Source organism: Gymnoscopelus braueri, assembly GCF_963280865.1.
Source record: "Gymnoscopelus braueri genome assembly, chromosome: 6".
Taxonomy (NCBI): Eukaryota; Metazoa; Chordata; class Actinopteri; order Myctophiformes; family Myctophidae; genus Gymnoscopelus; species Gymnoscopelus braueri.
Genome location: NC_137607.1, coordinates 53,104,992 through 53,120,249, shown reverse-complemented (window position 1 = coordinate 53,120,249; position 15,258 = coordinate 53,104,992). Strand labels below are relative to the sequence as shown.

The 15,258-nt window shown below is 41.9% G+C and overlaps 1 protein-coding gene across 1 annotated transcript in view; it reads left to right on the top strand.

Moving 5' to 3' along the window:
- Nucleotides 1-15,258, top strand: part of LOC308086442 (unconventional myosin-Vb) — a gene marked incomplete at both ends in the record, with an annotated part of 32,883 nt that overhangs the window by 1,790 nt on the left and 15,835 nt on the right. Inside the window, 17 exons of the mRNA XM_080429964.1 lie at nucleotides 505-649; nucleotides 822-978; nucleotides 1,444-1,587; nucleotides 2,604-2,685; nucleotides 2,840-2,947; nucleotides 3,066-3,178; nucleotides 3,559-3,827; nucleotides 4,240-4,321; nucleotides 5,383-5,523; nucleotides 6,938-7,069; nucleotides 8,640-8,723; nucleotides 8,990-9,112; nucleotides 9,742-9,839; nucleotides 10,439-10,525; nucleotides 10,663-10,983; nucleotides 13,025-13,181; nucleotides 14,529-14,768. Coding sequence (XP_080286090.1) covers nucleotides 505-649; nucleotides 822-978; nucleotides 1,444-1,587; nucleotides 2,604-2,685; nucleotides 2,840-2,947; nucleotides 3,066-3,178; nucleotides 3,559-3,827; nucleotides 4,240-4,321; nucleotides 5,383-5,523; nucleotides 6,938-7,069; nucleotides 8,640-8,723; nucleotides 8,990-9,112; nucleotides 9,742-9,839; nucleotides 10,439-10,525; nucleotides 10,663-10,983; nucleotides 13,025-13,181; nucleotides 14,529-14,768 — 2,483 coding nt within the window. The remainder of the gene's footprint in view (nucleotides 1-504; nucleotides 650-821; nucleotides 979-1,443; nucleotides 1,588-2,603; nucleotides 2,686-2,839; nucleotides 2,948-3,065; nucleotides 3,179-3,558; nucleotides 3,828-4,239; nucleotides 4,322-5,382; nucleotides 5,524-6,937; nucleotides 7,070-8,639; nucleotides 8,724-8,989; nucleotides 9,113-9,741; nucleotides 9,840-10,438; nucleotides 10,526-10,662; nucleotides 10,984-13,024; nucleotides 13,182-14,528; nucleotides 14,769-15,258) is intronic.

The following is a 15,258-nucleotide window of genomic DNA, read 5'->3' as shown; positions in this document are numbered from 1 at the left end:
CAATCTTTATTATGTTTAAAGTTCATGATTCCTTCACTGCCAGACCGCACTGAATTAGTTCTTCATGAACTACTGTTGGAAAAGATAGAAGTTAATACTTGATATTTAGAATGACTTATGCATTACCAGAGCGAATACTTAGCAGATAGACCCCTGGAGGTACACAGCTTATTAGACTTATTAGGTATGATACTAATTAGACCTATTTCATCCCGCAGGGGAAATTCAGTTTTCAGCTTCACCCAGCTGAAAACTGGGGGGGGGGGGCAATTAGGGGTTAAGTGTCTTGCTCAGGGCTACCTCGACACATTGCCAGGGCCGGGAATCGAACCTGGGACCTTCTGCTTCCCAGGCGGGGCCTCTCTTAACCATTCGGCTCTGGTCGCTAGGGCACGTGATAATAGAGCACAGTCGGTTTAGAAATAAAATCAAAATATAAATGTCTATACTGAGAAAAAGTATGAAACCTGACGTCATAATCATCTGATCGTCCTGCTCTTCCAGGTATCGTCCTAGTGGCCATCAACCCCTACGACCAGCTGCCCATCTATGGAGAGGAGGTGATAGATGCCTACAGTGGTCAGGACATGGCTGACATGGAGCCCCACATCTTCTCTGTGGCTGAGGAGGCTTACCGTACAATGAGCAGGTAAGAGGTCAAAGGTCATGGTAAAAAAAAACACACAATGACGTGCCCAAAATAGGGTTAGATTATTAATACATTATTCTATTAAATTACAGAGTATCGATATTTTTTTTATGATCAGTTGAATTGATTAGTTCAATTAACTGTTGCACTCCTATTATCTATGTGTGTACAGGGAGGAGAAAAACCAGTCCATCATCATCAGTGGAGAGTCGGGCGCTGGAAAGACGGTCTCCGCCAAGTTCACCATGCGTTACTTCGCCGTGGTGGGAGGAGCTTCTCAGCAGACCAGTGTCGAGGAGAGGGTTCTGGCCTCCAACCCTATCATGGAGGTGATGATGGACCAAGCATTTATGAGACCAGCTTAATATGTTATGATTTTTCATAGATTTCATAGATAGCTTCGTAGATTAGAGTTGTTTGACAACAATATCATGTTGGATAGCAGATCTACAAGCTCACAACGCCTCGCGCTGCAAGGAATTGTGATGTTGTAGATCGGCTATTTTCGGCAAAGAGGTTTGGTGTAGAGGGAAAGAAGAGCAGACTAAGTACCGATTGAAAGGTCAAGTTTACTAAATCCAAAATGATAGTGCTGTCAAACAACTCTTTTAAGCTATCTATGAAATCTATGGAAAAGTGAAAAACACAATTTTATACAATATGTAGTGGGGCCTGGGGGTCCCTGCTTCATCTCTCTCTCAGCTAGGGGGTCCTTGGCCTGAACATTTTTGTTGAAGACCCCTGTTATACAGTCAAGTCTAACAGATGCCATTATGCGGGGTTCATTTACACAGTCCATCGGGAATGCTAAAACCACTCGGAATGACAACAGCAGTCGATTTGGGAAGTACATCGAGATTGGCTTCGGCAGCAAGGGGGACATCATCGGGGCCAACATGAGGACCTATCTGTTGGAGAAGTCCAGAGTTGTCTTTCAGGTAAACCATTTTCCTGGCTGCTGCAGAGTTTTCATATACCGTAAGAATATCTGATTTGTTTACAACTGAAATGACGCTGCTATATCCCGATTCATAGTTTTTTTAACCACTGCGCAAAAAAGTTCCTAAAGGAAAATAAACTAGAAAATGTGCTCCTCGGAGCACAAGTCTCCGCCAGCAGACCCGTGCTATTTTAATAGGGTCGTCTTGGTAGAACGGGTCGTCTTGGTAGAATGCGCGTGGTTTTTGGTGTTCTGCAGGGGCGACTGAATATGTAGTGTCTGGGGAGTTCTCGTAATTGACTGGTTTGTTCAAATGCTTGTCTGTCTTCTTCATCTTCATTGTCTTGAACAGTTTCAGCAGTTGATTGGTGTGTTTGATCTATGTCAGTTTTCTCTAGTGCTACGTAATGTATTTGATCAAGGTGGCCAATTGTTACAGTATTAAGACTTCGGCCTTGTTGTGGGATCAATTCAACTCTATAGTCCTCTTCTGTGTTACTGTTGTAGATGAGTATGCTTTCTTAGCTTTGGCCTTCTGCGCCTTTGCTTGACCAATGTTAGGTGTTCTCAGAGGGACACACACACGCACGGACGGGTGATTTGTACTGGAAGGTACTGTTCCAATCAAGACTGATTGACTGGTTTGTCTTACCTCACTTCAAAAACCAAAAATGGGTTTTTGAAGTGACACACCTATTTATAGGATTGTATTTCGTCATGCGTCTCGCTAGCCAATCAAAAGCATTGGTGACAACATATTGTCACGTGTCACGTGAAGTTTGACCAATGTTAGCTTGGCTAGGGGGGAGGCGAACACACAGCGGGACGAAGCGAAAACATACTCTCCGCCTCCGGCGGAGACAATTAATTTGAAGTACTTGTATTACTGTGTTAACCCATTAAGACCGGGAAGCCAAAGCAATCTAAAAATGACACAGATGTGTTCCCGGTCTTAATGGGTTAAAAAGGAAATGTCTTTTCTCAGTATCTGTATTCATGTGTGTGTACTGTAAGGCTTCAGCAGAGAGAAACTACCATGTCTTCTACCAGCTGTGTGCATCCAGAGAGCTGCCTGAGATGAGGGCCCTCAAACTGGGTGAGCCTCCACCATAGGCACTGACTGTCTGATGTATGATGATGATTGCCTTGTCAACAAAGCATGCAGCTTGTGACTGGATTGTCTTACTTTTGATGTGTGGACAGCATCAATGCATTGTTCATGGTGAGTGTGCTTTGGATGTTTCCTACAGACGCTGCTGAACATTTCCGCTATACCAACCAGGGAGGAGATATGATGATACCTGGTACTGATGATCAGGTGGACCTCGAGCGCACGCGCAATGCCTTCACTGTCTTGGGTAATAACATGGCTATTTTCACTCACTAAATTAATCTTCTATTCCTGTTCCTTTCTATTTCAAGCGATTGATATATGACATCAAGATCATTCAAAATGATTTTTTTTTATCACTGCAGGTGTGCTGCATGACCAACAGATGGAGCTCTTCAGGATCCTGGCAGCTGTTCTGCACTTGGGGAATATCAACATCCAAGCAAGTGGTAGAGGTGGTGACCGGAGTTATATTGATGTAAGTTTATGTTTTAAATAATGATGTATATAGTAGGCTGTGTCTCAGTCACTGAGCTGGATGAAAAAATAAATAGTTGCATACTCCAGTCATATGAAAATGTCTAGCTCTGGGCTTGCCATAGTCCTTAGAGTGCCTCTGACTTCCATAAATGCTTTCTCTCATTCATTTGTTTCATTTCATTTCATACATTTGGACAAATAAAATATGCACTAAAATATGTAATGAAAACAAATGTAATCTATGTAGGCTACTACCAGTCCAGTAGTGCAGTATGTGCCATATCGTCTCTGTCCAAAACTGTTACTTTTGAGAAAAAAATAAAAAGAAAAAAAAGTTAAAATATGGAGATAGGAGGTTTCCTGTGTATTTTTTTGCAGGGGAAGGATTGCTCTCTGGCTGTCTTTTCCAAGCTGCTGGGGGTAGACGGTCCTCAGATGGCCCACTGGTTGTGCCACCGCAGGCTGGCTGTAGGAGGAGAGATGCTGGTCAAACCCATGCCTGGTCAGCAGGCCGTGGTGGCCAGAGACGCCCTGGCCAAGCACATCTATGGTCAGCTGTTCTCCTGGACCGTCCACAGGCTCAACTCAGCCCTGCGAGCCCAGAGAGGGAAACCCAAGTCCTTCATCGGGGTGCTGGATATTTATGGGTGAGTTGGGAGACGTTAAAGTTTCATGTCAAGGACCCCCCAAAATAATATGGATTTGACGGCGGGCCCCCAACTAAAAAAATATTTTGTGCCAGGGCCCAGGGACCTTCAGAAGCAAAGATTTGAGTTAGAAATGTTGAGTTAGAAATGTTCACTATTTTTGAATAGCCAAAGTATAAAATATGATTAAAGTGGTTAAAATGATTGTGACGCTATATTAACTAATTTATCTGGGGACCCCCTGGTAACCCCCCCCCCCCAGGACCCCACTTTGAGAACCACTGCGTTAAATGGATAAAACTATCATCCGCAGTGTGTGAGTTGGGAGTTGTGTCTTTAAAATAATGTCACGTAATTACCAAGCTGAAATGAAACAGGCATCTCTCTCTCTCTCTCTCTCTCTCTCTGGCAGGTTTGAGACCTTTGACAGAAACAGTTTTGAGCAATTCTGTATAAATTACGCTAATGAGAAACTGCAGCAGCAATTCAATAGGGTGAGTTCGAAATGTGTGTGTGTGTGTGTGTGTGTGTGTGTGTGTGTGTGTGTGTGTGTGTGTGTGTGTGTTTGTCTATGTGTGGGTACACTCGTGCCAGATGTATGTGCCTGTACCATGCGTCAGTGCCAGTGTGTCCTGTGTCAATGTTAGTGTCAGTCTCAACAAAAGAAGTAACACCTGTCCTGCACACTTCTCTTCGCCAAAACAGTTTAATAGTGACAACGTTTCAATCTGACTTGAATCTTTGTCAGGTAAGTTTCTTTTCAAAAACTGGTAACCACACCCATATTTATGCATCATGCATGGCAGTAGGCTGACAAGCTCTATGACGACAGGTGTGGTTAAGAAGCCAAACCACCCAAGGTGATAGACACCCAGAAAAAATTAATAATTCAATACGTTTTTGTATGTCCAACAGTGTTGATTTCGTCGACTAAAACTATGACGAAAAATGTACCTTTTTTCACAGACGAAATCTAAATAAGAACGAAATAAAAACGAAGCTATGATGACTAAAACTAAGACTAAATATAGTGACAATTTCGTCAACAAATAAAAACTAGACTAAAATGTTAGTGAGGGACTAGTGGAGAAGAGATCCAGTAGAACTGAAAGACAAGTCGTTTTATGTTTGGTTGCGCTTGGGTGTTACGCTCTGAAAATAGCAGCAAGCTCACAACGCGTCGCGCTGCGACGCGTTGTGAGCTTGTAGATCGGCTATTTTCAGCATGCAATCAAGTGTTAAATCAGCCATTACAACGCCATCAAGGCACCGCCAACATACATTTTAGTCGACTAAATCAACTGTAGATTTAGTCGACTATAATCATATGATATTTAGTCGACTAAAACTAGACAAAAACTAAAACATTTCAGACGACTAAAATATGACTAAAACTAAATGGAATTTTATTCAAAAGACTATGACTAAAACTAAATCAAAATTTGCTGTCAAAATCAACACTGGTGTCAGCCTGTCACAGTCCTCATGTGACATCCCAGGCTGCTCTGCACGTCTGACCCGGGTCACCCATGGTCTGGTGTCTCTCTCTCTGCAGCATGTGTTCCAGTTGGAGCAGGAGGAGTATGTCAGAGAGGAACTGGCCTGGAGCAGAATAGAGTTCAGTGACAACCAGCCTTGCATCGCTCTCATAGAGGGACATCTGGGCCTGCTGGATCTGCTAGATGAGGAGTGTAGGGTCAGTCATACTCTGGTTTCTCTCTCTCTCTCTCTGTGTCTCTGTCCTTCTGCCTGTCTCTGTCTAACCTTGAGATCTCACTCTTTTTCTTGCACACGCACACACACACACACACACACAGCATAGTCAAACTGTCTTGAAACTAATAACATCAATATACAAACAGGCTATAAAAAATCATGGATCAGAAACCGATGAGATGGCACCATTGTGGCATTTTAAGAAAACACAACCTTTTTACTTTTTAAAATGTTGGTGTTTTTTTTGTAACAAATAGTTTTTAAAATGTTTACGTAATCATGTTGTTTTCTGGACTGGCTGTTAGACGTCAGAGCTCTGGTAGAGCGACTACACGAGCTTCAACAAATGGTGATTGTATTGTTCCCATGTGCAAGACCTCATTTGGACAGTCTGCCTTCTCAGTAAAGGGGGCAAAACTTTGGAACTCATTGCCTACGGATGTAAAACTAGAGACAGATGGTAATGTGTTTAACAGAGGACTGTTGTATGGTTGAAATGAAATCAATTGTGCTCACATGAATAGTTTCTGACTGGTTATTGGAATGATTATGTGTACTTTTGTTTCACAAGTTAATGTATTGGGTCTGATGTAGATTATGTTAATTATTACTATTATATATATATATATATATATATATATATATATATATATATATATATATATATATATATTTGTTTAGACTAGTGTTATTTTATTTTAGAAAAAGCCTCCTGTGGATAGGTGTTGAAAACTCGTGTTATACACTTTACACAATGCATCTGGTTCATCCAAAGTGATTGTGATGTCCATGTCAAATAAATAAACATAACATAACATAAAAATGTAATTATTTTGTCACCCACTGAAACTGAATCACAGTGTATGTTGTTGACTGAACTGAGCTGTGTTTCAATGGATGCTCTTTCACATACATTTTATGACTCTTCATTTATTATGCACATTAGTTACATATTATGCACTTTATATGTCTCCTCCCCCTATTCTCTAATTCTATATCTTCCCCATCTGAAAATGTTTTGTTCCAGGGACCCCAGAAGAGAAGATTTGTGTTAAAAAAAAAATATATATAAAATAAAACATTTTCTATATTTTTCAAAAATAACAGATTTACAAACTCACAGCGCGTCACTTCGTGCCGCGCTGCAAGCTTGTACATCTGCTATTTTTGAATAGCCAACATATAACTGGATAACGTGATTAAAATGATTGTGAATCTATGTTAACTACTTTTGCTGGGGACCCCCTGGAACCCTCCCAAGGAGCCCTGGGGGTCCCCGGACCCCACTTTGAGAACCACTGCAGTAAGGCACTCTTATCTTTTGAGCAATCTGTCAGTAATGAGTAACCCCTCTTGAGAAGAAAAACTAGTCTATGGTCTCATTTATTGATCAGATGCCCAAGGGCACAGAGGAGAGCTGGGCACGGAAGCTGTATGACCAACACCAGAGCAGCAAGCCCCACCCCAACTTCCGTAAACCTCGAATGTCCAACACTGCTTTCATCATACTGCATTTTGCTGATACGGTAAGTTAAAGGAGAGATCCGGACATTTTAAGTGTTATCTTTGATGTGTCGCTAATCACTCACCAACATTGAAAGGGACGTTGAGTTATTCCAGAGAGTCCCCTGTCGTCCAGTCTGTCGACCCCCTCCGTTGGCATAATGGGAGCCCGTGTAAGAGTGAAAATCGCCTATTATAACCGATGAAAAGTTAGTTTTTTCTCTACTACTGCTCATCGTGGAGTCTCATGATACTCAAACGTGCACTGAATGTCGCGAACAAGCTATCGTTCGTGCAGAACGAGATGATGCTGGTTGCTTGTTTCTTCCACAGAACCTGGCGTCTGTGGAAGAAATAAGCAACCAGCATCATTACTGTTACTGTGAACCTACCGCCTGCCCCACTGATGATCTAATGCAGTGGCTCCCAAACTTTGCTAGATCAGGGCCCACTTGAAAATCTCTTAAAGTGTTCACGGCCCACCCATCTGTGACCACTTAACACAGTCAGATGGGTGGGCTGCAAGCATTTTTATGATGCTTTTATTATTTTATTTTAATGATCAATCAATCAACTGCTCAGATCAATGGAATTAACATTGAAACATTGAATACTTTAAAGACGGGGTGCCGTGATTTTCAGTGATCCCCCCCCCCTAAAACATAATCATCAGGTATTATGGTTATACTAGGAGGAAGACTTTTTTCAAAAAAGTGTACAGAAATTGTTAAAATTATGTTTTTATGTGGACACACCTCCAGTTCATTAAGTATACCTGGTTCTCACCTTAGCACCTCCTCCACCACCTTAGCACCACCCACCTGTCCTAGTCCCTCCTCCTCCTCATGCCCACACCTGTTGTGTTATGATAATGAGGGGGAGGGTATGTTTTTACTATGTCACTAAAGCGCTGTTTTTCTATTGGCACGTTTGACCCTCAAGGTTTCAGCCTCCAGGTAGAACACCATAAAAACACCACCAGGGGGCTTAATGAAGTTCTATCAACCTCATAGACACATGAAAAACAGAAAAAGTGCAAAACCATGGCACCACCTCTTTAACTTACTATTTATCGGTATCACAATGAAAATGTTAAAGAAAAAATACCATGACATTTTGTTTCACTTAAAACATATTTTTTATATAATATTGCTAAGTATTATCATTAAAATCTTAGGGCCCTATCCTGGGTGTCGCCTTACCCCGTATCCCTAAACGTCTTTGCCATTTTTTTACTATTTTGAAAAACTATTTCAAATAGCCAATCCACAAGCTTACAACGTGTCCATGTAAATCGGGTAGTTGAAACTATTTTGAAATGTTTTTAAAAATAGTAAAAAAAATGGCTAATAAGTTTAGGGATAAGGGGTAAGGCGGCACCCAACATAGGGTTTTGCTAGTTATTTGGGGGCCCACTTGCAATATCCTCACAGCCCACCAGTGGTCCCCGGTCCACAGGTTGGGCATCGCTGATGGAATGTATTTTTGTAAGACTGAAAAGACCATGTGTTTTTCCACAGACAATTAGGTGCTTTGCATACAGCTAGATTGATTGTTTACTTGTTTTTGATTGATTGTGTGTTCTCTTGTCAGGTCCAATATGAATGTGATGGGTGTTTAGACAAGAATCGTGACACAGTGTTTGAAGAACCCATTAATATTCTGAGAGCAAGTCAGGTAATCATGTTATCTATCACATGGATCTGAAGATCCCCTTCAGATCAATCTAAAGAGTGAATCTTGAACTCTTATATACGCACACATGCTGTTTGTCTGTATGAACTGTATGCATAATATAGCCTACACCTGAATCTTTTGTGTAGCCACAAAATGACTGCTTTCGTGTGTGTGTGTGTGTGTGTGTGTGTGTGTGTGTGTGTGTGTGTGTGTGTGTGTGTGTGTGTGTGTGTGTGTGTGTGTGTGCGTGTGCGTGTGCGCTTCAGTCCGAGCTGGTGGCCGAGCTGTTCCAAAAGGATCCTGCAGAGGGCAGTATGTCCCTGGCCAATGGAAGCATCTCTTCGGGGAAGAGAGCTCACAGGGAACACAAACTCACTGTGGGCTTCCAGGTTAGTGGTCTTCTTTCTATGTGACTGGACCGGACTCCCTGGATCCCTGGGGGTTCCCCAGCCAAATGATTGATCGTTTAGAACCAAATGGTCTGTAACTCATGACACACATTTCAGCAGTTCCATTTGTGCAGTTTTTTTTCCTCATTCAATTTGTATTGATTTTTTTCACATGGAATCAAATATATATCTCAAGCAGTGCAAAATCAACATAATTGAACTCTCCCTTTACCCACCTTTCATCATCCCTTCCCAACCCTTCCACCTTCCACCATCCTATTAATTGAGCAACACATCACATCCATTGCATTATGAAGTCAGAAGATCTTTCAGATCTGATATTAGATGTGCATAGTGAAATTGTGCCTTGTTGAGCATGGTTGAATATTGAATATTTTTTACTGTAGATTGGGGTCCTATAGATACACCATGTCAAATGTTGGTCCATAAGACTGGGGGTCCTTGAAATTGAAAAGTTTGAGAATCACTTGTTTAGATGCTCTCCTCAGGCTTCAATCAATGACAGTTCAGTTCCATCCATTATCAGATCCATCCTTGTGTCTTTTGGTTCTAAATGAAGACGGTTGACTGTTGGTCATGTGACTCATGTCTTTATCTGTCCACTGCAGTTCCGTCAGTCCTTACAGCTGCTGATGGACACTCTGAACAGCACCACTCCTCACTATGTCCGCTGTATCAAACCCAATGACTGCAAAGAGCCTTTCGTGTAAGTACTGTACACACTATATTTGTGTTTGTTTGCTTGAGACAGAATGAGATTTGTATACATCATTACCTGCAGTGTACAAATTGTTTTATAAAAGCACAGCCAGACATTCCTGAAACTTTGTGGGAATGATCAGTAGGCTCTACCAAAAATAGTTTTTAGTCAAGAATCAAGGCCAAGGTCACATTCAAGGCCGAGGTCCAATGGACCCCTGAGGCATGCAGGAGCAGTAATACAATGGTATCCGTGGCCTATTTTAAAACTATACAATTCTGCTAATAATAGATAGATAGATAGATACTTTATTGATCCCCGAGGGGAAATTCAGCAAATGTCTTTGCTCCCTGGGAGCAATCATATTCTAATCTCTCAGGACAGGCCAGTTTAATCTGTTATTTGGCATTAAATTAGGTGTTTTCTAAATTGAAAAAGCAAGATACACTGAAAAGTAAATAAACATACATTTTAAGATCAGAAACCTAGCCTAAATGTAATTGGTTGTGGGGCGTGGTAAGAGACCTGGATATTGAATGGAGGGGCGCTGGCCCCCAGAAAGTGTGAGAACCACTGCTATATATAATAGAGTGTTTCCTTGCCAGGTTCGACCCTAAGAGGGCTGTCCAGCAGTTGAGAGCCTGTGGAGTGTTGGAGACCATTCGGATCAGCGCAGCGGGCTATCCATCCAGGTATACAGCTCTGGTAGACATTCTTCACACTGGTCTGAAAATCTGTAGAGTAAGTTGACAAGTAACTTACTCTACAGGTCTAAAATATCAAGTCTACACAGTAGCACCTGTAGCACCTAATATTTCTGTGTTCTAAGATGGACATATGACGAGTTCTTCCGCCGGTACCGCGTTCTGCTCCAAGGAACTCAGAGCCAAGAGCAGGCCCACGCCTCGTGCCGACAGACTCTGCCCGAGCTCATCCCCGACCCGGACCAGTACTGCTTTGGCAAGACCAAGGTGTTTTTCCGGGCGGGCCAGGTGGCCATCCTGGAGAGGCTGAGGTCAGAGAGGCTGAGGGTGGCCGGGGTGGTCATCCAGAGCTGGGTCAGAGGATGGCTGGCACGGATCCGCTACACCAGGATCCGCTGGGCAACCCGCACCGTGCAGAGATACTGCAGGGGAGCTCTGGCCAGACGGTGAGCTTGTGAAGAGAGATGTAAATCACTTTGCAAGTGGGTTTTTGATTGATTGATTGAATACTTTATTAGTAGGGGTGTGCCGATATATCGTTGCGATACGTTTTCGTGACGATTTTATCGTTGTGGCGTTTTTGAAAAATAAATAAATATATATATATAGATTTTATTTTTATTTTTTCAAAAATAGATATTTTCAATAATAATAATGCAAAAACAGAAGTACTTGTTTGCATCTGATCCCCCCCATATATTTTAATAATAAAAAAGTGCCATATATCGTATCTTATCGATATCGTGAGCCCAATATTGTGTATCGTATCGTGAAATTAGTGGCACACACCTATTTATTAGTCAGAAATGTAAACAGCACGTGGTACAGTAAGACATTAAAGCTAAAAGGACAACACAATAAAAGTCCTGGGGACTTGTTTCTATTGAATTCATCAACATAGCATACAAAATTAACACAATAGTACATATCATCAACAAATACAAACACTAGATGTACAAAAGAGATGGGAAATTTACATTTACCTTCCCTTTTGGTCTCCTGATAGGTGTTTTTTCTGTCCAATTTTGAAAGAAACCAGTATTACACATCTTTTAATGGATGCTGTCAGGCAGTGTTGATTTAGTTTTAGTCATAGTCTTTTGAATAAATTCCATTTAGTTTTAGTCATAGTCTTTTGAATAAATTCCATTTAGTTTTAGTCATATTTTAGTCATTTGAAATGTTTTACTGTTAGTCTAGTTTTAGTCGACTAAAATGTATTTTGGCGGTGCCTTTATGGCGTCGTAATGGCTGATTTTACACTTGGTTGCATGCTGAAAATAGCCGATCTACAAGCTCAAAACGCGTCACAGCGCGACGCGCGACGCAACACCCGAACGCAACCAAACATAAAATGACTTGTCTTTTAGTTCTACAGGATCTATTCTCCACTAGTCTCTCACTAACATTTTAGTCTAGTTTCTATTTGTTGACGAAATTGTCAATATATTTAGTCTCAGTTTTTATTTAGTTAGTGTGGTTGCCCTAACAGGGCAACCAGACTATAGTAATCTTCACACTTTATTATTCATACTTATAGATAAACAATATTTTCAACCGCATCACAGCCCACAGTTTATTTTTCCCAATTTAGTGCCATATGTCAAAATGACCGGCTTCACCGGGAATCGTGTGCTTGTATTTTCTCCCCATATAGGCCACGCCCATTTGCGTCAGGATAGATCTTCCGCCATTTTGAATTTTCTTCAAAACACACTTTTTGCACCTTTTCCTACAGATTTCTTCCAAATCTCACAAAAATCGGTACACATGATCTCTGGACCCATGCGATAATCTGGACCGAAACAGAATTTTGATAGTCCATACCGTTCGTCCGTAAATGGCTTCCAAAGTTAGCGGGAGGGGCCCGTTTTACAAAAAAGCCCACAAATCACGAACAAAACGTCCAGTCAATCCCAAATTTGAATCACATGTCAAGTGTGGTTTACTCAACAAATCCCCAAAAGAATTTCCACTTTGATCCATAGGGGGCGCCACAAATGCTCAAAATGTAACCGTTTGATGCAAAAACCTTATTTTGGGGGGATCAATCCTCTCAAAATGAAACGCAAGTGATCTCAGGAGTTACGTGACAATGTAATTGGCACAGCCTCCGACGGTATTCCTCCCAGCGTATTCCTCGAGTCCCGGCGGCAGCGACCCGCGACTAGCGTCGGTGCAACCACACTCTGCAATTGCCCTGAATTGCGACGCGTCTAGTTTTTATTTAGTTTTCGTCAGTGAAAAAAGGTAGTCGACCAACATTTTCCGTCATAGTTTTAGTCGACGAAATCAACACTGCTGTCAGGGCATTCCACGTTTTGGTGGCAGAGCAGTAGAATGAGAACTTTCCCATGTTTGTTCTGAATTTGGGTGTTTTCAGATCATGGTCGCTCCCTCTAGTGTTGTGGCTGTGTCTCACTTTGTGTGCATCCGAGTGGACGAAAGGTTTTTACATTTTGATCCTTGTGTCCTTATGTGTTCCAGGCTGGTCATGACCATCCACTACACCAAGGCAGCCTTGGTGATCCAGAAGACCTACCGCATGGTAGCCATCAGACAGCTGTTCCTCATGATCCGTCAGGCCACCATCACCATCCAGGCCTTCACCAGGGGCACACTGGCCCGACGCAGGCACAAGCAGGTCGGCAATCAGCAGGGACCCATGCAGGGATTTGAAATAGGCTTTATGCACAGCAGCCATATTGGAAAGAAATAGTTTTTTTTTTTACCAATTATACTAATTAAGGCTCTGATCCATTTAGTGTAGCACAGTGGTTCTACAACTTTTTAATTTCAAGGACCCCTATAACTGGGGACCCGTAAGGGTCCATTTGGTTCCATTTGTATACTCTCAGAGTTACACATCCCATAAGGGGCCATTTGGAACCCCCTTAAGGAACCATAAGGGTACCTGGACCACACTCTGTATAGCGGAGTATGTCCAGTGAACCAACAATGCACAATATCAGCACCCTGACTCTGTTATTTCCAATATGGTTGCTGTGCATAGAGTCTATTGTCTTAAACAGTGACCCTTTACAAATATGTTTCTTTCTTTCTTTCTTTAAAGGGGCTACACCATGAATTTTAACTTTTCCTTCTTTTTTGTGTGTTTTTGGTCTCCCCTCCCCTCTCTTCTATCCCAAAAAATACCCACGTTTGAGCACTCAGGCTTTCACAGCATATCTGGGGTTTATGTAAATTGGTCTCAAAACAGGCCAACTGATTTGCCCCCGCACGTGACGTCACACACGATACAATCCCTCCCGTTTTTCAGTTCCAACATAAAAAAAAAAACACACACCCAGTGTGAAGTGGGCGGTGTGGTCACAGTGGTCATCACAGTGATGGAAGTTCACTTAAAGAAAAGTAATATTGTGGACCAACCATTGTACACCCCTAACTTAAAAAAACCCATAAATGTGTTTTTTTTAAGTGCATAGTCCTATTTATAGGGCTATGCACATGTGTCATGTGTTTCACTAGCCAATCACAGTCCTGAATAGACTGTGATTGGCCAATCACGGTGCAGGGTTAGGGGGATACAATGGTGGCCAATCACAGCGCAGGGTTGGGGGGGTACAATGGGTGGGGGGGTACAATGGTGGCCAATCACAGTGCAGCGAATGTCGATGTCCAAAACTCACATATAGGGGCGGTTTCACCGCCCAAAAATAAATAAATATATATATTATTTTTTTTACTTTCTTTTTTTCTTTTTTACTTTTTCCACACAGAACCAGGAGATAACATGCATACAAACTCAATAGCGCCATGTGCCAAATCAGGACAATGTGGTATTGCAGGTGAAAGTGCTTTATAAGCCAGAGAGAAGTTAGTTGGAATGAGTATATCTGAGGCTTGATTTAGGCTCAAACCTTTTGAAAAACGTTTGAGGGACATAAACAATATGATATTAAATATTAAATATTTTTTTCAAATGCATGGTGTAGATCCTTTAAAAATGTTTATGCCATTATTTTCACAGATTGTGGCAGAGCGGGCCGCGGTGTTGTTGCAGTCGACGGTGCGTGGCTGGTTGGCGAGGCGGGCCTATAGGCGCGTCCGGGCGGCGGTGGTGCTGATGCAGTGCTGCGTGCGTCGCAGGGCCGCCAGGAGAGAGCTGCTGAAGCTGAAGGCAGAGGCCCGCTCGGTGGAGAAATACAGAGAACTCAACAAGGGCATGGAGGTCAAAGTGATGCAGCTGCAGATGAGAGTCGACCAGCAGGTCAGTGAACAACAGCTGAGCTGGGAAGGGGTTGGGGGCGGGGTTAACCACTTCAACCCTATATTGTCTTTTCTGTTTTCTGTTATTGTGGGGAAAGCTTTCGCTTACAATACGGAGGCTGGGGTTTAAGTGGTTAAATCAAGTCAAAACATCTCATTGAAATGAATTAATTATATAATTTATTGAGTTGAACATATTTTTTTACTGTATGTTAGGGCTGAGCAATTAACCAAAAATATTTCAAACCCGATATTGAGAACCAATTACCCACTTAATCTTGCTCATAGAAAAGAAAACTGCTTCTCCATTAATCAATTAACCTACATGGAGAAGCAGTTTTCTTTTCTTATATATCAACGACACAAACAGTCAAATAGATTTTTTAAATAATCCACTATATTGATTAGTCTGATTAACCAACTAGCCCTTTATTATACTTGTATAATACAAGTATACTTATACTTGTTGTACAATGGTGGTGTACAAAAAT